The sequence below is a fragment of the Podarcis filfolensis genome (genome assembly GCF_964270895.1).
Source record: "Podarcis filfolensis genome assembly, chromosome: 13".
Classification (NCBI taxonomy): domain Eukaryota; kingdom Metazoa; phylum Chordata; class Lepidosauria; order Squamata; family Lacertidae; genus Podarcis; species Podarcis filfolensis.
The window spans coordinates 35799515-35825215 of NC_139615.1; the positions used below are offsets into that span (position 1 = coordinate 35799515).

Here is a 25701-nt window from a genome sequence, read left to right on the forward strand (position 1 = left end):
CAAGCTATTTACACAGACTCTTTTTGGACTGCTGGCAAATGGTGTGGCAACAGTCGGTGCAATCCCAATCCACAGAGAGAGAGAGAGAGAGAGAGAGAGAGAGAGAGAGAGAGGACCAGCAGCCCCCCCTCCCCATTAAATGGGCAATGCCATTCAAATACAGTGGTACCTCGGGTTAAGTACTTAATTCGTTCCAGAGGTCTGTTCTTAACCTGAAACTGTTCTTAACCTGAAGCACCACTTTAGCTAATAGGGCCTCCCGCTGCTGCCGCGCTGCGGGAGCACAATTTCTGTTCTCATCCTGAAGCAAAGTTCTTAACCCGAGGTACTATTTCTGGGTTAGCGGAGTCTGCAACCTGAAGCGTATGTAACCTGAGGTACCACTGTAGCGTGCATGCACCGCGACATGTGATTATGTGGTGTGGGGCTCACCAGTCCCGATATTTTATTCAAGTTGTCACCCGTGCACAGCCAGCCAGCAATAGAAATGCAGCAATAGAAATGCAGAGGACTTTTTGCTGCTGCTGCTGCTGTTGGAAGAGACTCTTTTACCCTAACAGGTAGCATGAGGGACTTTCAACATCCTGCCCTGCTCCCTTGCCCCTCATACTCATATATATATATATATATATATATATATATATATATATATATATATATATACACACACACACACACACTGTGCATATATATATATATATATATATATATATATATATATATATGTGTGTGTGTGTGTGTGTGTGTGTGTGTGTGTGTGTGTATGTTTAGGGGTACTCTCATTTTGACTCAAGAAAGCCACAATTTTATAGTTCAAATTGGGAAAAAGAAATACAGTAAATGGACAAAAGTACAAAGACTCGCAAAATGTTTGGGGGTATGCATACCCCTGTGAACCCCCAGAAAAAAGCACTATATATGCAATATGTGTGTGTGTGTGTGTATACCCATGCATGCATGCAATATATGCAATATAATATATGCAATATGTGTACGTTTTTTAATAGAAAACAAAGGAAAAACGGGATTCTCGACCCCGTCAGGAAACGCAGCACTCTGCTCTGGAGAAGTCCTTTCTCCCACGCCTTTATGTGTCAGGATTCATCCCTTCTCGCCTCAAATATGTGAGAGGCGAGGCTGAGAGAACCTGACACGGGAAAGTGTCGCTAAGGCAGGACTTTAAACTCCTGTCACTCCTTCCCAGCCTCACATATCTCAAAGGAAGGAGGGGGCCGCCGTCGCTTTTGGCGCCCTTTTGCAAAGAGCCGAACCCGCTCCTTCTGAATTATTCCTGTAGGGAAGCGACACAGGTGTTCCCCCGGCGGCATGCATACAAATGAGCGCGCCAAATTCACGCACGGCTTGGGAGGAAGGAGGGCGGGGAAGGAGTCCCAAGCCGAGGGGGAAGGTGTGTGTTTAAATAACATCACATAAAACGCTGCAAAACAAAGTATTCCCGGTTAGGGGGCGTGATCAGACAGGAAGGCGGGAGATCTCTGATTCCCCGTATGTGGCGGGAAAGCGGGAAGTTTGAAAGATGTTATAAAGGGGCTTAACTAATTCGGCTCTGCTACTGAGAGAAAGGACATTCCTGTGGTAAATGAGGGCCTGCCATGCTTTTATAAACGCAGGCGCACACAGCTGTGTTATCTTTTGACAGAACCACCTTTTTTGTATTAGGGGGGAAGTGGCGGGTGGGTGGGAAACAAACTAACTAACAAAAAGTTATGTACAGAGCATTCTCAGAATGACGAGAAGTAAAACATTATCGATGCTAAACCGTACTTAAATGAGTACGATTCAAATATGGCTGGAAAATGAATGCTTTGGAGGATGGAAGAATATTTCATCCCACAACAATCTATCTATCTATTAGGGGAAATTAGGATATTTCAAATTCGCTAGTGGTGCACTTATTAATTTTTTTTTTTTTATTTCCATGAGGTGGAATATTCAAAATCAAGAAAAAGAAGAAGCTCGGAAATGCATGAATTATAAAAAGCAGCCTCTCGCTCACTCTGTTTATTGCTCTGTGGAACCAACACAGCTGCTGTTATTCCTCATAACACTTCATTAATTCTGAATACAAGCGTTTTATTACTCTGACAATTCTGACAGGCAGGCAGATGCCGTATTTTAACAGAGCACCCTTCGATTTTTCCCCCTCAGATAAACGACATATGCGGAGAAAACCTAAACTCCCTTAATACCGTCATTAATACTCTGCAAAGTGAAATCCTAATTCTTTTTTTAAAAAATAGCCCAAAATAGATTGCTGCAATTTTAAATTGAGGCAGTAGGCCTAGGTGTCCCCTCCCCCGCTACTGTGGCATGTCTATATGCTTTGCCTCACACAAAACTGAAGGTTTTTATCTTTAGTCACACTGGGTGAGAGGCAGCTAAAATAGGGTTAAAATAGCTAAAGCAGGTTTACCTCTCTCTCTCTCTTTTTGTATCTTATTGTAACTGAATTTGTCATATCCTCATCTCATTTTATCCACCTGTGAGGGCCCGAAGGGTGGGATTTGAATATGAGAGATGCCGGTTCAAATTGCTGCTCTGTGCACAACACGGCACTAAACTGAGACTCATTGAACATTGGTATATACGTTTATTTTCAGGTGTCGTAAATCTGTCTTCACGATCTGACAGGTTCTGTAGCAAGGGCTTCATGGGATGCTACAGAGGGCTGAGGTGTGTTTGTGTGCCTCACTTCAGAGAAGGCAAACATTATCGCGGAGTTGTGTCAAAATGAAGAATTGCCACAGGTTCTGTATTCTGTAATATTTAATGTGGGCCAAGGGCTCTACTGTTGGATACAGAAATACAGACTTAAAACTAGAATGTGTTGAGAACAGGAAGGCAGCAATTTTTTAAAAAATCAACAGAGTGACAGATCTTAAACATTTACAAAAATGAAATCTTACGCCTTGCTTCTCACATGTATTTACAGTATAGAATAGAATCTTTACCGTTGTCTCCATGTTTATTGTTCTGGACTGCTGTATCGGCAGTTTTCAGTATAATCTATTATATCTTTCTGAATTACTTGTCTAAATTTGACCATGATTCTACTCTTATCTGCCAGGTAGATTCCACAAGGTGACTGGAGACAGTTGCTCGGCCCTATGGGAGATGACCCTTGTGTTGCTGCAAGGTTTCGTATTTTCTTCCACCTTATTCAACATGTACATGAAGGTGTTGAGAAATGCAATTTGAGGATTTGGAGTTCATTGCCAGCAATAGGCTGATGATAATTTGTTATATCTTCCTCAGTTCTTGGCAAGGTGGTGCTGGAATCCCTGAACAAGTTGTCTGGAGTTAATAATGAGCTGGATAAAAACCAATAAAAAGAAGTTCTATCCAGCTAAGACTGAGCTGTTGACGGTAGGTGAACCAGTTGACGGTAGGTGAACCTGTCAATTTGAGTGTGAGTGGGCAACCCGTTCTTACAGCACTTCAATGTTCATGGATCCAGCGTTATAGCTTGACAGTTTCTGTCCAGAGTGCCTTTTTCTTGTTAAGTCTGGTGCATCAACTGTTCTCTTTCTCATATTATAATGCTTGTGTCACCATCTAACATACCTTCTAAATTATATAATAACTTCAAAATTTTATTTCCGTAATGCATTTTATGTGGGTCTGCCTTTGAAGACTGTCCATCAACTTTAACTGCTAAAATGTAGCACCCAGGTTACTGTCGAGAAATGGCCTCAGAGACCAGTCTTTGTATGTCTGCTGCCAGTATATTTCTTGGCACAATTCAAAGTACTGTTGTTGACTTTTAAAGCCTTAAACAGTCTTGGTCAGGGTACTACAAAGGGGCACCTTCTCTCCTAATTTTCTACCTTCCTCTGTCATCAAAGTCATTAGCGGAGACTCTGTTGAGTATACCATCCCTAATGAGGTATGGTTAGCAGTGAACAGGACAGGGTCTTCTTAGTAGTGACACCATACCTCTGAAATCCCTGATCAGTAAAGCTGTCGTGGACACCTCACTTCTCATCCAGGAAACTGGGCTGGGGGAAAGAGCTCTTTAAAGGAGTGTTCACTCCAAAATCAAGGAGTATTGATTGTTCTTTACTAGTTGCTTTGTTGTGTGTTTTAAAGATAGGTTGTTTTAGGTTGCATTTATATTTTGTATGCTATATTTAATTGGTTGTAACCTTCTTTGAGAGTGTTTAACTAGGAAGCAGCATAGCAATCTTTAAAAAACAACAACATTTTATTACTTCGGCAAATATGGTGTTGTTGGAGCTAGGTGGTGGTATGTATATTCTAATCCAAAGATGAACTTTGGAGTTTCTCCAGTTATTTCCAAGGCTGTGAGTTAAGAAGTTAACTTTTGTATTCTTTATTTTGAAGTTCCTTTATACAGCCTACCTGCCTAATTCCATGCAAGTTTACTCAGGTCAATATTTCTTATTAAGTGTTTTTAGGATGGCACATGTCACACTAAGTTCAATCGGAGTAAACTTTCATAGATGGGATTTCTGCTTTAATACAGTAAATAAATCATGCAAACTGAGTGCCTTTCTGGAATATGTAAAGGTAAAGGATCCCTGGACGGTTAAGTCCAGTCAAAGGCGACTATGGGGTTGCAGCGCTCATCTTGCTTCAGGCCGAGGTAGCCAGCGTTTATCCAGAGACAGCTTTCCAGGTCATGTGGCCAGCATGACTAAACTGCTACTGGCACATGGAAGAGCGTGATGAGTGCCAGAGCACACAGAAACGCCGTTTACCTTACCACCGTAGCGGTACCTATTTATCTACTTGCACTGGTATGCTTTCGAACTGCTAGGATGGCAGAAGCTGGGACAAAGCAACAGGAGCTCACCCCATCACGGGGATTTGAACCACCGACCTTCCGATTGGCAAGCCCAAGAGACTCAGTGGTTTAGACTACAGCCCCCCCACGTTCCTTCTGGAATATGTATATTTGCTAAACATTTTTTCCCATTGTAGGCTGTGGCTTTTGCCAAGTTTGGGTATTCTTACTGAGATGCCACTACCCGACTACCTTTGGAGGTTTTAGCCTTCATTTGGAGGGAAATTGGATCATTTGAATCCAAATACCCTGTTTGTAAAAAAGAAAAGAAAAAAGAAAATACCTAGAGAAAAATATCTGCCAAAAAAATTGAAGCTGCTGTCAAATATTGTACTTCTGTTGAGGCATATTTTGCAAAAGAAGAAGAAGAAAACAAAAAGTGCAAGGGCTCAGAAATTATCTGTGCACTGTTACTGGAACAAATATGGGTTCTCAAACTGTGAGAATTTACAAGTCATTTAGAGCCAGAAAAGAAGTCAGAAATATTTGTGGTTTCTTTTCTATGAATAAATCAGATACATGCACAAACAGCATCATTTATTATGATGATTGATTTGTTGTGCAAAACATTTTTCTAGGCTCCTGTCTTGACTAAGCAGGTTTTCTAGAGGCCTAGAGTATAATGATAGTAAACCCATATTTGTCATAGGTTTGGTCTTGTTTATTCTGTTATATTTTACTCCAGGAAGAGCCATTTATCCTAAATAGAACCCAATAAGGCCAACATGTATGTAAAAAATAGATAAATTTTAATGTGATTCCATTGAGATCCCAAAGATGAAATTTTGCAGGAAGCTCATGGAAATGTTTAATCATATTACTTTTTTAATCACTTTTTAAAATTTTAAATTATGTAACTTTAAAATTTAAAGTAAGTCCATCACGTGCCATATCATATTAAAGCCCATGAAGTTTTGAAGAGATTTGTATTTTTAGTTTTGAAATATCTCAATTCTGGGCTGAGCTTTTAAGGTTTTCCTGTAGTCCAACAAGGCCAAAATTGTCAATTTTTTGAAATTTCAAACCCTCGTAACGGGATGAGATAAAAAATAAACTGAGATCTGGGACCTTCTCTTATACTACTTTTAGGAAACTGAAAGCAAAATAGAATGGTAATGTAAAAGTCTTTGGATCACTTGACATGGAATGGCCCACTCCATGCCTGTGAGTGTAGAAGTGAGCTTATTGCTACATATTTGCTGCTCTTGTGATTCTCCAGATTAGAGGAAATAAATGTAAATTCACTGAAAAGCTTCTGGCTATAAAACAAAGAACTGCCAGTACTTCAGAGACATCACATTTATGTATGACAACAGTAGATGTTAGAAAATGACTCATAGATTTGGAAGGATGATTGATGTGTTGTATATTATAGTTATAAAATTCAACATTTACCCTGTTTGTGTAATATATACCAATCATGCCATTTTATAGTCCTTGAGTTCATTGTTCCTTTCAATTTTCCTGTGGATTTCATTTTCCTTATCTCTATACTGTGGATTTCCCTCCTGCTTTTCAGGCTAGATTAATGAACCAAGGAAGAAGGATGACATATCCTGCAAGAACCAGCTATACCTTGATTCCAAACCAGAAATATCGACGAAGCTACCGTCGTTCCAGCAAGTTTAGCAGCACCCTGGATGCAGATTCTCCATCTCTGTCAACCCTTGGGGATTTCAAAGCACTCCCCTTAGAAATCTTTCAGATGGTTTTAGAATATCTGCCAGGTGAGAATTTGAGGCTTTGTGATGTATCTGCTACAAAAGCTCTACCCCATTTGCCAAATGTAGCATACCACATTAGCTGCCAGTTCATATGTGGCAAGCCACTATGTTTGGTTTATCAGGCAAGGCTGCTCATTTATAATTGACAGTGGCAATCTGTTATTGTTTATTGAGATGCAGAGTATTTTGTACCAGTGGTCCTGTGGTATACTTCTTTGGCTTGTTTTGGTTCGGGACCAATTGCCCCTATGCCACTGTTCATGCTTTTGGGACATATTTAGTGGTACCTTGGTTTAAGAACAGCTTAGTTTATGAACAACTTGGATTAAGAACACGGCAAACCCGAAGTAGGTGTTTTGGTTTGTGAACTTTGCCTTGGAGTTGAGTGTGTTCCATTCGTAAATTGAGTCCCCCGCTGCTAATGGGAAAGCACACCTTGGTTTAAGAACGCTTTGGTTTAAGAACGGACTCCCGGAACAGATTAAGTTCGTAAACCAATGTACCACTGTATGTGTTTTTACCTCTCAGTATAGAGTGCCTACATTGGTTTTTTAAAAATGTTAACTCCTAGTTTATACTGTAGACTCCTGGTCCATACATCAGGGGAACCTCAGGCCTTGGAACCAAATGTGGTCCTTCAGTTTCTTGGTTCAGCCCTAGGAACTCTTTCCCACATCCTCTTTGACTCCTTTTGCCTGGCTGGAATGTGCCTTTAACTGTGTCAATGCCTCTTGCTTGCCTGGAAAGAGAATGGGGAGGTGTGTGGTATATGTGGGTATAGAAACCTCCGACTTTTGCATGGCCGGAATGTAACCTACTGTACACAGGTAACAGGTGTGCCCATTGCTCTGCCTACTCTTGCATCTGGTCCTGGCCACCCCTGGTATATGGCCCCCAGAAACTTGCCCACAAAAGAATGTGGCCCTTGGGATGAAAAATGTCCCCACCCCTGCCTGCTGTACATATATACCGGTATCTTATGCAGTGCGCAGAAGGGGCTTTTATGGAGTTGAAAAGTACTCAGGGTTGTGCAAGGTCAGAAACAATTACTTGCCTCCCCACTTGCTGTGGGTTCCCTGTGTCCCTTTTATTCTTGCGCCATTTTGACTATATATAAGCAGTAGCACTCACAGCCTGAACAATGGAAACAGAAGGGCTTATTTAGTCACATGATTAAATTGTGTATTCTCATTGACCTGGTTCACATATCACATTAAAACATAGTTAAAATAAAATGTGTTTTAATGTGAGCGAGTGGCATGCTAGTTGCAGGTGCTTCACTCATCACCTGCTCCTGCTGCACTGCCAGGAAACAAGCAAAACATTTTCCTTGGCTTGCTTCTCAGGGCCAGCCTACTGCTTCTTTCCCAGCAGTACAGAAACAAGGGGAGCAAAGCACCTCGTGAGCCCAGCTTGTCAACTAATTTGTAAGAGCAACAATGGTCTTGGAATAGTCAGCATCCTGAAGTTCGTAATAAGGATTCTGGGGAAATGTTTCTGTTGAACCTCATATGGGTGAGAGGAAAGGGCAAAAGAGCTATTTGCCTGTGTCTTGTGACGGGGAAAATTAGCTGAGCTCTGAAGGTCTGATACTAAGTCACTGGGGGCCACAATGAATCCTCAGGCCACCCTTTGTCTAAGATATAGTGAATTATTGACTTGATAAGCAACAATGTTTTTCTAGAGAATAAGGGCTCATGTGTGTGTTTTTTCTTTTCCTTTTCCTCCCTTTATATTCAGTGAAGGATATCAGCATGCTAAGCATGGTATCAAAGACTATCAGCAGCCGCCTTATTAATTACATCTCAACTCCTACAGGAAACCGAAGACTTTTGCGGCAGGACTTTCATAATCCTGAGCTATCTGGCTGTAGGAAAGGATCCTCCATGCTAGAACACTACAAATCCTTAGGTGACAACAATCACATTTTTTATTTTTTATTTTTATTCCAGGGACACAAAAATAGATTTCAATCAAATAAAAAGAGGCCAGGATTCAAGATCCTGGTTAACTGGAGAATAAGAACATAGATACAAATTGAATCCTTTTAAAATAACAGGGAAATATTATTGAGCAGCATAGGAGGCTAATTTCTCTATGGCAATTAATCCAGATCCAGTTTTAGTCATATAGTGAACAAGGGTTAGTTTCTCAACAGATGAGCATAAATCTCAAGTCTCAAAGACTTTTGCTGGAAATTTCTTTGGTTTACAATGAAAGACCAAAAAAAGGAGAACAGTAGTTCATTTTAATACTTTCTACTACATACAATACATGCATACATACATAATTTTATTTGTGTGCCACCTTTCCATACTTCAAGCCAAGCTCAAGGTTGCTTACAACATGAAAAAATAGATAATGACAACGTAACAAAAGTAGTCATAAACAATAAATAAAACATCAAATCGAACAATTTCCACATTAATCATGAGATCTAAAATAAAGATACAAAAAAAAAAATTCAGTAAAAGCAAAAACTTCCCCCTGCCCAGCTGCAACAGCACCCATGCAACACCACCTCAGTCCAAGAATCTTTTCCGCAGCCTCAGCTTTTGTAGCTGGAGTCAGTCAGGGCCCCACTCTCCCAGTCTAGTTGGGAAAAGGCCTGCAAGGCTAGGAGCAGGTGTTCCAGGACCAGAGTCAAGATGGCCTCTACATCATTAGTAGTAACATACACTTGCTGCATCCTGCAAAAACGGAACCAGTTCCATGTACAAAGTTGGGAATTGAATAATGCCCATGTAGTTCAGCAAGTCTGTGATGGTCACAGCAACCCAAGTTGCCCACTTTTGAAAGATGGCTTCTACAAAAGGAACACAAGAAGAGCTTTGCTAGATCAAGCCCAAGGCCCATCTAGTTCTGCGATCTGTTCTCACTGTGACTGACCAGATGCCTATATGAGAAGCCCATAAGCAGGGCATGAATTTAATGGTGCTCTCCCTTGTTTGTGAGTCCCAGTGGAGGTAGAGCATAGCCTCATACACCATGAATTTGCTAATCATCTCTTAAAGCCCTGCAAATTGGTGACCACCACTATAACTTGTCGGAGCAATTTCCATACTTTACAATGTGTGGTGTACTTCCTTTTGTCTGCCCAAAATCTTCCAACATTCAACTTCACTGAATGGCTATGGGTTCCAGTACTACCGGTATGTTAGAGATTCTAGATACTTTCTAGAGTTTCTAGATACTTTCTCCACAATATGCATAATATTATACACCTTTATCATGTCCTCTCTTACTTGTCTTAAAAAAAAAATAAGGAAAAAGCCCTAGGTGTTCTTTTCATTGCTGTTTTCTGAAACCTTTGCAACTCTACAATACCCTTTTTCAGATAAGGCAACCAGAACTGTACACAAAAAGTTACAGTTATCTGGGCCCTCCAGATGTTGTTGGACTCCAACTCCCATCAGCCCCAGGCAGCATGGCTGGCGGCCAGGGGAAACAGCACTACAAAATGATCAAAATGTGTTGCTCCTTTTGGAATAGCAAAATAGTCACCAAGTGAGTTTTATAGCTAAGCAGGGATATGAACACAGGACAAAGGACTATGTTCCAAGTCCTTAGCCCTTACGTGGCATTAGTTCTCTGTTTCAGCAGCTGAATGAGCAAAAAAGCTGTTTTACAGTTTCATCCCTCAGCCTTCTTTGCCTGTCCCCCAAATAAATTTCCAGCATTCCCACTCAGAATTCGCTACCAGTTTTCCTGAACAATACACTGTTGACCTAGTTTTTAAAAATAAAAATTTAAACCATAAGTTTCCACTGGCTGAGAAATATTTTCCCCTACTACAAACAAGCTGTTCCAAATTCTACATCAAAAAACAACTCTGTTGTTGCTTCCTTGTGTGCTATGCCATAATAATTCAGAATAATATATCCTCTAACATGGCTTGGAAGAAAGTCAAAAGCTCTTCTTTCCATGATGGACAAGGGTAGCTGAGTTTCCCCCAGTGTACTTTCAGATTCTATTGTATTTCTTTTTAATATAAATATTTTTAGTAACTGTCACTTTACAGTTGACACAACCTTTCTTGCAAGGCTTGAAATGCTATTTACATGACCTTTTAAAAACAACAACCATTTCTGAGGTGCTTTGATGTGCAAGTCTCAACACAAGGAGCCAAAGTTGGCAGAGGCCTCAAAGGATTTCAGCTTTATAGACTGATCTATAAACCAATTAATCTGGAGCACTTTCATTTTATCCAGCTGATGTGGCTTTAAGTCCAAACAGTCATTTTAAGTAAATGAAACTAAATCAATTTACAACTAGCAATGCTAATAATAAACATTTGTGTAATACCTGTTGTGTGCCAGAGAGGCTGTATGCAGCAGTCAGTGCTGTCCTGCTCAGAGGGCGTAAATCAGGCATGTCCAAAGTCTGTTTCGGTGGCCTAATCCCAAAAAAAGGTCAACAACTTTTGCTTCTTGCAAAAGACAAGCAGCAAGAAGGGCACAGTTCTGAGTGAGTAGTAGGATTAGAAAAATTTGAGTAAGTAGGAGGATCAGAAAGAAAGAAGGAAGTATAGTGACAGCAGAAAAGCAAGGAAGCTTAGAGTGGGAAGGGTAGTTCAGGAAATGATTTACTGGAAACAGAAGAAGAAAAGTCATTGCCATCTGACTATCCTAACTAGCTGTCTATTAACAGTGTGTAGCCTATTATTTAGTTTATTAAATAAACGGGCTTCTGGCTCCTAACAGCATGGGCGTGCAGGGTTTGGCAATACAGTACAATTCAGAATATTTCAAAATATTCTTGTGTGCTTTTTTCTTTCTTTGCAGGCCTGTTGTTAAAAAGGTGTACTTTATTGCTACCTACAAAGGAGAGATTGAAGTACATACACAAGATACTTTCAGAAGTAAGCATAACAGCTTTTTAAAAAACCCACCTTTGTACATGTGCACATGCAAATTGCCTTATGCTTCCTGAAATGCCTAGTAAATTGAAGGTTCCACCCCTCTTTTATCTTTATAGATTTCCTGTTTTAAATTTAGTGGCTGCTCAGATCCATTTCATTGTTTAGGACTACAGTGTTACGGAGTATTTTTACAGGTAAAGGATACTTTGAGGGAGAAAAGCATTTGGGTTCCGTGGTTGCTTTGAAACAAAACAAAGTTTTGGGGACTTGGTTTTCACCTGTAGTTCCTATTTTTGGTCATCACAGATAAAAATATGAGTTAGCAGAGACGTTGTCTGTTATTTTCCAAAATGCTAATTGCACTGATGTGTCATAGAAATCATAATCAGAAGTCACTGTTATTCCATTCATTTCTCCGAATCACTGTGTGACAGAAAGAGGGAGAACTGGATTGTTAGAGATCACTGAGGATGCTCCCATGGGGAAAATACCCGATACTTCATTTTTCAAGAAGTAATTTGGAAATATTGATGCACACTGTAAAATTTGCTTTAAATGAGTGTCGCGAGGGAATCCTTCTGACCTGAATTTGTGACTGTGAGGTTCTGGAATGGACAAAAAATATGCCTCCATCTGTCCTGGGAATCTTAATTTTCCCGCCTGTATTACTGTGTGGATATATGGACCTCCCTACCTTGTTCCCAAGGGATGCAGGTGGCGCTGTGGGTTAAACCTCAGAGCCTAGGACTTGCCGATCAGAAGGTCGGCGGTTTGAATCCCCACGACGGGGTGAGCTCCCGTTGCTCGGTTCCTGCTCCTGCCAACCTAGCAGTTCGAAAGCACGTCAAAGTGCAAATAGATAAATAGGTACCGCTCCGGCGGTAAATGGCGTTTCCGTGCACTGCTCTGGTTCGCCAGAAGCGGCTTAGTCATGCTGGCCACATGACCCAGAAGCTGTACACCGGCTGCCTTGGCCAATAAAGCGAGATGAGCACCGCAACAGCAGAATCGGCCACGACTGGACCTAATGGTCAGGGGTTCCTTTACCTTAGCCTTGTTCCCAGCTCTCAAATTACTTGTAGGAGCCTCAACTCCCTTTTTGAAGGTGTGATATTCTCTCTGCAGCAAAGAGTTCGCTCTATGGCATAATACTTTTACTGTTTGAGGTTTCATTCTCTTCCTGTTGTTGGTAAAGGCAGAGCTATAACTCTTTCACTGCCTCCCAGGTATTTGATGCAGCTCTTCATCTTTGGAGGATTAGTATTTGTCTCCCCTGTCAGCCCTCTACTTCTGCTACTTTCCCCTGGCTGCTTGCATTAATTTCATTGCCTTCCTCCCAAGGACAGTAGAGTCAGGCAACTAGAGCTCAGTACTGAGTAATATTAGAATACTGTACACACAAAAAAAATATACATAGCTAAGAGATGTTGGACCTATCAAAGTGATTTGGTGATCTTTATGTATCTACTTTTGTTTTTCTCTGTAACATTTTCAGACTTTAACAGCAGGTTGGGATGAATTAGAATGTCATCGGGTTTATAACTTCCTCTGTGAGTTGAGCAATTTACCCCGGAGAGTGCAGACAGTTGTCGGCAGCAAACCTGGTAAATACACCGCGTGAGGGAGAATGGTGTCCTACAACCCTCTTGTTCTGAATTCAGAAGGCATCGAGGCAAGGGCAAGATCCTTGACTCTGAGACTGTGTACACACTCCCATTTATTTTGCACCCAGTGTGCCCCCCCCACTGTTTTAGGAAGCAGTATATACACAACATTAGCCACAAACCATATCTATCTACATTAGCCCTGTTGCTTCTTACAAAATGCTGCCTTTTCCTGCATTTTCCCCAAGCCAGCTTCAATCGAAACTGAGGTTGCATTGCAGGGGGTGGACTGGATGACCCTTGCGATCCCTTCCTACTCTACGATTCTATGATTTTGTGAGCTAGCTGTGTTTTAAACCAGTAATGTTCTTGCAGACTGAGTCTGTAGAACTCACTTTCTGCTATTATTTGCAGCAATGTAAAATTAAGCTATTCTGTACCAAGGCTGATTCCTACATGTTGATTTAATATCTTAGGAAGTGCCCGAAAACTGGAGCTGAGGATAAGGATCTTTTGCCGCAGTGTTCTTTTGAACCATTGGATTCATCGGAGTGATTCGGCATTTTGGCTGACACGTATTTTAAAGCCATGGCCTATGGTAAATCAAGCCCGGCTACTATACATACTATTTGGGCCTGCCTCTAACTTGGATGGTAAGCTGTTTTAAGTAATAAGGCACAGAATCTATAACATAGATAGAAATATATGGGTAGGCTACCTGTAAATTCTGCCTATGCAATTCCAAATGTTTTGTTGCAGAAAGAATTGGGGTTGGCTTTTGCTGTCCAACTCCCCAAGGGACTTTGATTCCCCTAAGTCCATGATGGGTCAGAGAAGAATGGCTAGAGGCAGGATTCAGGGAAAGCACAGCAGATCTTTATTTTTCTGTTGCAACAAAGTCCCTCCCCCACCCCTTGCAAGGAGGTGAGAGACCCAGAACAAAGATGTGCAAGCCCCTTTTAAGACATTAGACATTGTCCAATCCCTTAGCCAAAGACCACCCAAACGCATCATGCATACATCACAGAAAGAGGTAGGTCTACCACAGAAATTTGAGTGTGTGGCTTCTCTCCTGTCTGCCAGGATACCTGATAATGTTTTAGTGATTGCATTACCTGGGCAGTCTGGCCATTCTTTTGAGATGGTAAATACTTTAGTTCTTGAACCCAGGTCACAGGACCACCCTATTCATATAAAAAATATGCCCTTAAGGCAGGATTTGAAGTATTTAGAAGAGAAAGTATTATTGGGAAAGGTTTCTCTTCTGCAGAAATATTTCTCTTCTGAAATATTTAGAGTCATTAGGAGAACCAAGATTGTTCTGTGTGCGAAAATAATGTATAATTTTTTTCAGGGAATATTTCCTAAATTTTAGAGGGAGAAGGATTGGTTTTCTGTGGATTGTGTGTCAGCTTTGTGTGTGTGTGTGTGTGTGTGTGCACCCTAAAATTTTATAGCAATTGCAAGAACTCCTCAGTGTACAGTGGTACCTCTGGTTACGTACTTAATTCGTTCTGGAGGTCCGTTCTTAACCTGAAACTGTTCTTAACCTGAAGCACCACTTTAACTAATGGGGCCTCCTGCTGCTGCTGCTGCGCCGCTGCACGATTTCTGTTCTCATCCTGAAGCAAAGTTCTTAACCCGAGGTACTATTTCTGGGTTAGCGGAGTCTGTAACCTGTACAGTGGTACCCCGGGTTAAGTACCTAATTCGTTCCGGAGGTCCGTTCTTAACCTGAAACTGTTCTTAACCTGAAGCACCACTTTAGCTAATGGGGCCTCCTGCTGCTGCCGCGCTGCTGAAGCACAATTTCTGTTCTCATCCTGAAGCAAAGTTCTTAACCCGAGGTACTATTTCTGGGTTAGCGGAGTCTGTAACCTGAAGCGTATATAACCTGAGGTATCACTGTACAGTGGTACCCCGAGTTAAGTACCTAATTCGTTCTGGAGGTCCGTTCTTAACCTGAAACTGTTCTTAACCTGAAGCACCACTTTAGCTAATGGGGCCTCCTGCTGCTGCCGCGCTGCTGAAGCACAATTTCTGTTCTCATCCTGGAGCAAAGTTCTTAACCCGAGGTACTATTTCTGGGTTAGCGGAGTCTGTAACCTGAAGCGTCTAACCTGAAGCGTATGTAACCTGAGGTACCACTGTATTAGGGAAAGCATCATGAAAGTATTCTGATTTACATCATTCTTGTTGAAGAGGCTGTCCTTGTTAGGTGTGGAACCAGCTTCTAACCTTTTATGCTGCAGTAGACAGGCATTGTAATTGTTTCATGCCCTCTCCTTATGAGCAGAGAAAGGCACAATTTGATTGATGAACCTTGGCATTTGCAAGGAAGGCACCATCTTACACATTGCCCCCAGACTTGGCCTGCCTCAGCTAGTAAAGAAAGTGCTTGACAGATTTTCACAGTTTAGTGTGAGGAAAGATTCGTTTTTCTGTCATTTCACCCCTCCACCATATTATTTCCCATCTGTGTCTTCTTACACAGCTATGTTTCTTTTTTCCAAAATACAATGTCTAGTTTGCAGCAGTGCTTCTCCATGCCCATAGACTACTGCTCCCTCATGTCAGTTTTGCAGGAAACTTAACAAAGTCACCTCGTGTGAAAAAGCAAGTGCTGTCAATTGTACCTGACACCAAAGCATTGGCAGGCATTTAGCGTGACTCATTCACTCACATTTTATGGGGTGTTCACATGGCATCATCATCCACTTGTAGCCCTCTCATGTTTTCCCAGTGCTTTTGCCTTTTCTTCTGAAGAAAGTCTGACTCTTTCTGAGACGTTCAGAAGAGTAACATGATCTCCTACACAGGTTTAAATGCCCTTAACGCTACACTTCCATCTTTTAAGGAGACACAGTTCTGATGTAGACAGTTATGTAGACAGTCAGGTGACTCTATTGCAACTCAGCACACACTCAATATAACCTTCCTGGTAGGCATTTCATATCCTCATTAATTTTTCCATCAATCTTCTGATTAGCAATATGGAGCCTATCTGGTTATATATCTTTTACTATAAAATATTAGCAAAATGCTGCTTGAACAAAATAGGACTGGAGCACTGTAATACATTAACAATGACTTTGAAGAAAAACCTTTTCCAGTCACTTTCATTTTAGTAACCCGTAAAGGTAAAGGATCCCTGACGGTTAAGTCCAGTCGCAAACGACTCTGGGGTTGCGGTGCTCATCTCGCTTTACTGGCCGAGGGAGCCAGTGTTTGTCCGCAGACAGTTTTTCCGCGTCATGTGGCCGGCATGACTAAGCCGCTTCTGGTGAACCAGAGCAGTGCATCGAAACGCCATTTACCTTCCCGCCAGAGCGGTACCTATTTATCTTCTTGCACTTTGACATGCTTTCGAACTGCTAGGTTGGCAGGAGCTGGGACTGAGCAATGGGAGCTCACCCCATGCAGGGATTCAAACCGCTGACCTTCCGATTGGCAAGCCTTAGGCTCAATGGTTTAGACCACAGCGCCACTCGTGTAACCCACATACCTCACCCTAATTCAACATTTATCTTCTATATTTCCAATCCATTTGGGGGGAGGATTAAAATATTAGTTATAATACTACTTAACTTTTAAAAGAGTTGTGGTAATTTTGCCACAGTCCTAACCCCACAATGTTGGTGTGTCTGTGTGTAGTGTGCTGTGCAGTCACCTCTACTGAGTTACTGTTGTCCTTAATGTAATTTAGGGCATGTGGTTTGGCAGAAAACGACTGACGGTCCCGCAGACGAAACCAGTTTGAAAGGGTTGGCAGATGCCATTAAACTACTGTATGACACAGAAGCAAAAGAGTGGACGGCAGATGATGTCATCAGTTTGTTGGATGAACTTTCAGGTACAGTACTGCCTTTCTTCTACTCATTCTCCTAAGAATCCGGAAGATTATGACATAGCCACATTCAGAGCCAGTTCACATGACTCAGGGCTGGTGATGAATTGTGAACCGACTCTGTCTAGACTGAGTGTTTTGCTTGGATGGCAGGATAATTTCACTGAACATGACATTTCAGTATGCCCAGACCTATAGTTTGACATGCCCCCAATTACTTGGCAGTGGTGCAATAAGCTGTGGCCACAAACTGGGAAACTTACAATGTCGGCACAAGGTGAAGCAATAACACAGCCATCTTGCAATGTGCACACACTCAGCCAAGATACATGCTACTCACAATTCGGAATGACTCGCTGACTACGCAGATTGGCTCTGAGGGCCAAACTGGGTGCAGCGGGGCTATCATGTGTTTTCTCCATTCACAGGGGGAGATGGGGATCTGGACACAGATAAAGTAGGAGATGCTGGCTGGAAGATGTAGGAAAGCATCTAGAGAACACCAGGTTGAGGAAGTCTGCCTTATTTAATAGTACAGTGGTACCTCTGGATACGAACGGGATCTGTTCCGGAGCCCCATTCACATCCTGAAGCGAATGCAATCTGAGTCTTCACTGGTTCCGCGCATGCGCGTGACGTCATTTTGACCGTATGCGCAAGCGGTGAAACCCAGAAATAATGCATCCCCGAAAGCGCTCAACCTGAAGTACAACTGTAAAAGGAGACAGAGAGGTGCTGGATTCTATTTACTCTCTGCAGTAGATTGTTCCAGGTTTTTTGGCATTTTGGCATTTTATTGCTTGGCTGAGAAGCTGGTTGGTTTTGTAGCTCATATTTTTTATTATCTGATTTGTTGGTTAGATGTGCTTTATTGGTGCTGTATTGTATCTTGAGGAAATACAACTAACAAAGGCAGTATTTTTATTTATTTTTTAAAGCTGAAAACGTATTTTTAAAATACTTAGAATATCTTAAAAAAATAATCTTACTTTTATTTTTTTATTATTATTATTAAATTTTTATTGATTTTGATTCCTTATACCACATCATACATTAAAACAAACAAAAGAAACATACAAAACACAGACACACAAAAGAGAAATACATAAAAAAAGAAAATAATAATAAAGAAGACAAAAAAAGAAAAAAAAATTACCTAACATAAGACACCAACAAATTAACTTACATTAACTAAATAACTGAATCACACAACAATAATTGACTTCCCTTCAGCTCGGTTTCGGAATGTGTTATAAAATTTTTCTATCTGCAGTTTCATTTCCTCGAAAGACTCTTTACATCACAAGCGTTATATCGCGCCTACTGTGATTTTTAGATTTTTTACCTCTGTTTCAATGTATACCATAAATTTATTCCATTCGTTATTAAACTTTATGCCTTTTTGGTTTCTTATTTTCTGTGTCATTTTTGCCAATTCTAAATAATCAAATAGTTTGGATTGCCACTCGTTTATAGTTGGGATTTTTGATGTCTTCCAATTTTGCGCTATTAGGGTTCTGGCAGCCACTGTTGCGTATTGAAAAAGTGTTTGATCTTCCTTTTTGATTTCCTCTCCAATTATCCCCAGAAGAAAGGCCTCGAGTTTTTTTGTGAAGGTATAAAATAATCTTACTTTTATAACAGTGGTTCCCCGTGACTGGCTTCTGGAAAACAGTGCCCGGCTCCTTATCTTGTGTGGAAACAATATCTGCTTCACTTTTATGGCTAGTAAAGCTGTGAACGGTCGAGCTATCGAACTGGCGAGGCTGGTGGTTTTCCTGGCTTTGGTGAGTAGCAATCAACCGGCAACTTTCCTTTTCTTGTAGTACCTTTTTCAAAAATTAAGGCATATCAAAGAGCCAAACTCATTGTCCATAGAAACATGACAGCAAGCTGCCTTATACCAAGTCAGAACATTCACATACCCCGGTATTGTTGGCAGTGGCTGGCAGAAGTTCTCCAGAGTTCCAGGCTGTTTTGGTTTTTGGGTTTTTTTACCCAGCCCTTCCTCAAGACACCAGAGATTGAACCTGGCGTGGGAGAAACTTCTGCATGCAAAACATATGCTCTACCTCTGAGCTGCAGTTGTTAATCATGGTGTTAACTGCACTATTGCATTTAATGGCTACTTTTTCTTTAAAATAATGGGTGCCAGGGGTGCCAACTTGAATAAAATATTGGGGGGGGGCAGCAGGTAAGCCCTACCCCACACAATCAATCACATGATGCAACACACACACACACACACACACACACACACACACAATTTTAATGGCAATGGCCATCAACTTTGGAGGGGGCGGCCCCCTCAAATCTTTTAGGGGGGAGCAAAGGGACCTTGGACCCTAGGAGTTGGCCGCTATGAATGGCCAGGGATGGGGAGAAATGATTGATACAATAGCATTGGGTGGGGAGGAGCCAACACTTCCCACTCCACCACAGTCTTGATTAAACACCTCCTCCTTGAAACTGTTGTTTGGCATGGGAAGAAAATGGCCTCAAAGGAAGCTGCCTCCCAGGCCTAATAGCGCGGTGTGTGTGTGTGTGTGTGTGTGTGTGTGTGTGTGTGAGAGAGAGAGAGAGAGAGAGAGAGAGAGAGAGAGAGAGAGAGAGAGAGAGAGATTTCTATTAAGACCACAGCAGGTGGGATAACTTCTTCCTTATGACTTTGAAATATACTCAGAGTCGCAAAGTCATTTCATGCTCTTTATTCAGCTCATAGTGGTGAGGAGGAATGAATGAATGTCCCCTCAAAGTATCTGCTTTATATATATTATTTACACAATGGGCTGCACATGATTGGCTAATTCCGGAATTCTACTGTAAGCCAATCAGGTTGTGGATTCACTTCTATCTGGAGCATGATTGGGTGGTTCCTGCCAACCAATCATACTGCTGCATTGTTCTAGGACCAATCAGACTGCTGCATTCTGAATCCTATTGTTCTAGGACCAATCAGACTGCTGCCTTTTGGATCCTATTGTTCTAGGACCAATCAGACTGCTGCAGTTTGGATCCTATTCAACTCAGTACATAACAACCTACAGTATTGATCCTAATTACTATCTTCTCCCTCTCTGTTGCCTGTTATTTAGAAGAGGAAAAAACTAGAGACGTTTAATGTCATCTTAATTTGGCCCTTTTGCACCAGCTTTTCTATTACAGTGTTCAGGCTACTTGCCAAAATTAACAAAATTGCAGCAAAGTTTTGAAAGAGACAGTTTAATATTATCTCTGTGAATACTGCAAGACTAATTATCCTGCCTTAGGGTGTTTCTATGGCAGCATCCAAGTATGTCGCTTTGTGTATTGCCCACTGCACGATTTTGCTCTTAAGTAGGGAAAGCATTTGTTTTGTACAACACACTTTGGAGAAATAATTCATTTGGGTTTTGCAGCTACATTTTACTCTCTTAATAGCCTGGTTCCCATTTAGGCTAGTTGGAATCTGCACACCAGACACACACACAACCAACACACACACACACACACACACACACACACACACACACACACATGGAAAATGTGTCAAAATGCCCTGCATCTAACACATTTTGCCTGCATTACAATATGTGTCAGAGCTACACTGTGATGTCTGGCAAATTAGTACAGATAACAAGTGCATCTTCCTGCTTTTTTCTGTCAGGCAAGCAAATGCAGCGGGGTGTGGGGATGACAGACTTCTGTACCTTCAATTGTTGCACAGAAGAAGAGGGTAGATACCGCTTTTCATGCAAGACTGAGCAAACCAATCCCTGCTGAGAGCTAGCATGGTACAGTGGCTAAAAAACTGGGCTATGAATCGGAAAGCTCTTGGTTCAGGTCTCACTTCTGTCATGACCTCACTCAGTGGCCCTTTATTCTACGACATGAAGATAATCATATCAGTCTACCTCACAGGGTTGTTGTAAAGATTATGTAAATCACTTTGAACATTTGAAAGCACTGTAGTATAATATTATTAAATTTACAGAAAGTGCTGACCTTTGGCTGCAAAGGAAGAATTGGCAGTACACTTAGAGAACACATCTTCCTTTTAGCCATGGCTTGAACTTTCCTGTGCCTGATGTCATATATGACGTCAAGCACAGGAAAGGTGGACATGGTTTCACAAAACAGGCTAATGGGCCAATCTGCAGGCCATAGATTCCCCATCACTGATGCTTTGAAGTGAAAAGGGAGGAAGCAAAGATCAACAACTGCTGTCCGTCCCATCAATGGAACGGTCATTAATATTTTCTGTTCTAGGTATGTGAGAAGGACCTCTACTGCATGGATTGGGCTGTTAAAATGATGCAGAAAGTCTGCAAGGTTTTCAGTACTCTGGGTGAAAGGAACAACTTCCTGCAAGGCGTGGAGAATTCTTTTGCACACATTATCATGGACGCACTGCAGTCAGTGATATCGGGTAAGAAATCCTACAGGTAGCAGAACCGTTGTCACCTGCTCATTTCTTTAATTACTGCTTGTCCCTGTCAGCTAGTTTCACTGGGTGCCTCTGCTCCATGTAAATTCACAAATGCCCGATAGCCTTTCACACAAATTAGGTAGTCTAGGTGCAGGAAATAGTTTCACTTAATGCATTGTCTCAAGGCTGCTTGGCTGAGCTCTGAAGTGAGAGCTCTGTCAGACAGATAGCACACGTAGCAGGTTTGCTAGATCATAGACATAAGAGGTTTTTAGGGTTGCCAAAAGTAAAAACCAGGACACTCTGAAGGTTGTTGAGCTTTTTCTTTTCTTTTCTTTTTTTTAGGAAGACCCCAAAATTGTTAATTGTTTTATAGGAAAACCCAGTAATCAGGACGTATGGCAGCCCTAGAGCAGAGGTTGGATGGTCCCCTATAAGGGATGCTGTAGCTACAAATTTCCAGGGGTTTTTTTGCCCTTCAAAATCTTCCTCAACTCTCTAACTCTGTGATTCTATATTCTGATAAAACGTCTTCCTGAGTTTAGGGTTCCTCTTTAGCATACTCCAAAATATCATTTAAAGTCATTTTTATGTTCTTAATTATGCAATTAATGATAATAATTGTAATGTTTTTGTACGCCTCCTTCTGGCAACTCCTGCAGCCAAGCTGGTGCCAATCATCTTGCTCTGCTTTCCTTTGGACCACATTAGTGAGGCTGCTATTTGACTTGTGTGCAGAGCTGTCATGGAGTGACAATAGCAAGGGCAAATAGCGAACAATCTCCAGGGAGTGATTTTTATCAGGGCTGCATTGTGAAAATCTAAAACCCTCTCTGCACCTTCAGTGTTCCCAATCCTGAGCTCATAGTTATTACTTTACTGGGAGTGGGGGGCAGAACCACAGCAATGTATTTCATACATTGTGTTGTCTGGCCCTCAGGGCAACTAACAGAACATATATTTGTTTTTGTGCTTCGGATTTGTGATTGTATTCTCTTCTCTTCTACTTCATTGTCTTTTTGAAAAACAAATTCATCCTTGATCATCATTGGGTTTTTATTCAAAATATTGAAGTTGGACTCCTGCAGTTTTCAACCTGCGTTTTTTTTAAAAAAAGGAACAACCCAGTTTCTAGTCCTAGCTCAAATTAAGCTCTGTGAGCACCCAGAGTTGAGTGTCCTTATAAATGTGTAATTCTCTAAATGGCTTCACACTGCAGAAGTGAAAAATAAATTAAAACTTAATATCTGCTACCCAGTCACTATGAATATGCAGCAGCGTGAGCTATCGGCTCGCTACTTGCCATTAAACGTTTACAACAATGCAATCAGTGCTGTCACAAATCACTAATATAGCACAGATAGGGTAGCCACTAAGAATAGTCCACAGACTTGCACATTTTAAGCAGATTCTGCAAAATCTGTTTCCATAAAAGTATGTGTTTTTTTTTTTACCTCTTGTTTATTTCACTTAGGGGAGCACGATGAGGAAGACAGCAGCTTTCTTAATCTGTTTCATCTGGTAAATGCACAGGCAAATTTTCATAAGGAAATCCTTTATCTGGCCATGAGTAACAGCATGTAAAATTCTCAGCATTTTGGAGAAGATACCACCATGAGGAGTGTTTCCTCTTTCCCATGTGGTTGCCAATATCTTAACCGGCCTTCAAGATTCACACCTCAGTGGTCATGGGAAACTGCATTATAGCTGTAAAAAAAATTTTTTTTGCAGCTTCTGAAGTGTGTTGTTGAATATTTATATATTTATATGCAAACTATATATCTATATATTGATTATACATATTTATACTAGCTGTGTTGGAAAACCAGTTGCATTAGCAGGAGGTGGATATCGGTTTGCAGAAAGGAGAAGCGAGCTATGCTTTGGAAAAACTGGGCAGAGGAGCACAAAACAGTCACATTAAATACTTCAGGTAGTGCAACTGCTTCTTCTTTCATTTTTAAGTCACTCTGAGACCGAGAGAAGTAACTTTTGGTTCTGGTTTCCCTTTGGGATTTCATTAAAATGAAGGAAGCATAATTAAAGAGGCCCAATCAGTTTTATATCCAGTCCCTATTATGCTATTAACCTTTTAAACAGAGAACTCTGCTGTGGATAATTTAAAGTTGTTAACTGTATGTAATTTCACCGGAAAGAAGGTTTAAAATAGACATTTTCCCAGAACTGGAGGAGTAGCAGAAGGATCTCCACATAGCACAGCATGTAGAAAATTAGCACATTGCAAAGTGCATTATGTTGGCCCCAGTGAAAGACATTTTTTGTGGACTTTGTACTATGGTACGTAAATGTGGACTGCATTTAATGGATTGGGCTGATTAACTTTTTGCATACTGAAGGAACAAAGCAGACGTTGATCGTTGATACTCCTTTGCTCCCATCTGTAGTAAAATCAGTAATGCAAATGGAGTTATTTTAAAGCTACCTTGGTTGATTTATTCATTCAGAAATAAGCCATGCTGTTTTTGTGTTTATGTACATCACTACAGAATGAATGACTCCCAAAAAGGACTTGGCAAAATGCACTCTGAAGTTGTTATGGATTTGTTCTGAATTTGGTGTGGGAGTAGGACAAATTTAAAAAGTTAAGCTTCCATGTTGGGTTAAGCGGCGTTACACCTTTATGCTTATGTATTGTGATGAGAGAGACAAGAAGGTGATGTGAGCAGCAGTATTTATCTTTCCCTCTGCTGGTTTTCTAAAAAAAACTTTTGCTGCTTCTCTGTTATAACTGGAAAAAAATGCTTTTTTCAGTTAAAGAAAAGAAATTCCAGAATATACTTATGACTTTAAACTACTGTCAGTTTTTTTTAAACTCTCAGTGAAATTGAAAGAATATATTGAATGCCCAACTATAAGAACATTTTTTAAAATGTATGAATATATATGTATATATCTTATCTAAATTATGTTTCTATTTATTGGACATTACATTAAATAACAAGAAATGATGAGCATGTACTGAAGGTGGTTTGTTTTTATGTGCATTATTTCTATTCAAAGAAGATAAAAAGTCAATTGGAATTTAGATTTTCACAGAATTATAAAGGTTTTGCAAGAGATTCTAAGTTATAGAAAATCTATAAAGGTAAAGGGACCCCTGACCATTAGGTCCAGTCGCGGATGACTCTGGGGTTGTGGCTTTCGTCTTGCTTTATTGGCTGAGGGAGCCGGCGTACAGCTTCCGGGTCATGTGATCAGCATGACTAAGCCACTTCTGGCGAACCAGAGCAGCGCACGGAAACGCCATTTACGGTACCTTCCCGCCAGAGCGGTACCTATTTATCTACTTGCACTTTTATGTGCTTTCTTTTTCTCCCTGCCCCCCCCCATGTTCATAACCACCTTTAATTGACAATAAGGACATGAACTGTAGAAAAAGTGTAACAGTGGAACAAAAATATGCTTCTACTGGTCTTTTAAATCCTTCAGTGATGGCAGAGTTCACCGTCATCACTAAAGTGGTGTTGTATGTCCAGGCGCCACCAGCTACTGTTTTCATACAAGAGCCACAGTGCCAGATACCCACAGCTTTCCTCTTCATTTTGGTCTTGCCACAGAAGGAGCAAGTATATTTAGCATGCTGGCTAATTTCAATCTTCACCATTTTCCTCAGGGAAGCGCTGTATCGGGTACCATATTTACCCACAATCCCAACCTTCTTGGTTCGTTTGGCCATCTTGTTACCACTGCAGGCCGCAGGGAGAGAGCTTTTGATGTGCTTTCGAACTGCTATACACACTCTTAATTCTTGAATTTCAATAAAGTTGAAAGAAAGAAAGAAAGAAAGAAAGAAAGAAAGAAAGAAAGAACATTCCACGTGACAGCTCTTTAGATGCTTGGAGATGGCTAGCATGACTTTTCTCAGTCTCCTCTTATCCATGCTAAACATACCCAACTCCCTCAACCGTTCCTCATAAGGCTTGGTTTCCAGACCCCTTTATCGTATTTGTTGCCCTCATCGGCACACTTTCCAGCTTGTCATTATCCTTCTTAAATTGTGGTGCCCAGAACTAGACACACACTTATACTTTTAAAAGCATTTAGTAGCTCGACTGACATTTATTTGATGTAATTTATTTGTTTCTTGAAGGTCCGTTTCTGACAAAAGCATGCTTGATTGTTAACTTAGAACTAAAAATATAAGAGTTTGCTGGATCATACCAAATGACCCTCTAGCCCAGCATCCTGTTCTCACAGTTGCCAACCAGATACTTAGGGGAAGCCAGCAAGCAAGATCTGAGTGCGGTAACACCCCACTTTCAGTTCTCATTCATTGACAGAAGAATGTTATTGCACCCCACCCTCAATCTCCACAGCAGTGTGAGATTTCAGGGAGTTCCAGGGTTTCAGTTTCCTTTGGAAATGAGGCACAGCAGAGACTGTGGTGTTTTTATGATATGTGGTTTAT

General features: G+C 41.0%; 1 protein-coding gene and 1 pseudogene across 18 annotated transcripts; one reads left to right on the forward strand and one right to left on the reverse strand.

The window, feature by feature from the left end:
- Nucleotides 1–1077: 1077 nt before the first annotated feature.
- FBXO47 (F-box protein 47) lies at nucleotides 1078–24252 on the forward strand. 17 transcript variants are annotated; one of them, XM_083583216.1, is made up of 13 exons: nucleotides 1078–1408; nucleotides 3089–3157; nucleotides 3277–3387; nucleotides 6348–6555; nucleotides 8293–8463; nucleotides 11337–11413; nucleotides 11530–11607; nucleotides 12909–13017; nucleotides 13494–13670; nucleotides 16724–16870; nucleotides 18509–18651; nucleotides 21113–21272; nucleotides 22747–24252. In XM_083583216.1, exons 3-13 carry the CDS (start codon nucleotides 3328–3330, stop codon nucleotides 22854–22856), a joined length of 1440 nt encoding a protein of 479 aa, XP_083439342.1. In that variant the 5' UTR covers nucleotides 1078–1408; nucleotides 3089–3157; nucleotides 3277–3327; the 3' UTR covers nucleotides 22857–24252. The 17 variants fall into 17 exon arrangements, with proteins under 17 accessions (XP_083439342.1, XP_083439332.1, XP_083439338.1 ...); XM_083583212.1 differs by lacking the exon at nucleotides 1078–1408 and adding an exon at nucleotides 1443–1506; XM_083583204.1 differs by lacking the exon at nucleotides 1078–1408 and adding an exon at nucleotides 1487–1506 and having other exon boundaries at nucleotides 3093–3157.
- Nucleotides 24253–24683: 431 nt separating this feature from the next.
- Nucleotides 24684–24996, reverse strand: LOC310747225 (large ribosomal subunit protein eL43-like; annotated as a pseudogene). Its single transcript has one exon. The product of its transcript is annotated as a large ribosomal subunit protein eL43-like (transcript).
- Nucleotides 24997–25701: the final 705 nt, after the last annotated feature.

Bases quoted from the DNA above. Each gene is read 5' to 3' on its own strand.
- FBXO47 (XM_083583216.1), top strand. From the start codon at position 3,328: ATGAGCTGGATAAAAACCAATAAAAAGAAGTTCTATCCAGCTAAGACT. The intron at 13,018-13,493 runs GTAAATACACCG...TTAATATCTTAG, and splicing joins AGTTGTCGGCAGCAAACCTG to GAAGTGCCCGAAAACTGGAG. The intron at 18,652-21,112 runs GTGAGTAGCAAT...TTTCTGTTCTAG, and splicing joins TGGTGGTTTTCCTGGCTTTG to GTATGTGAGAAGGACCTCTA.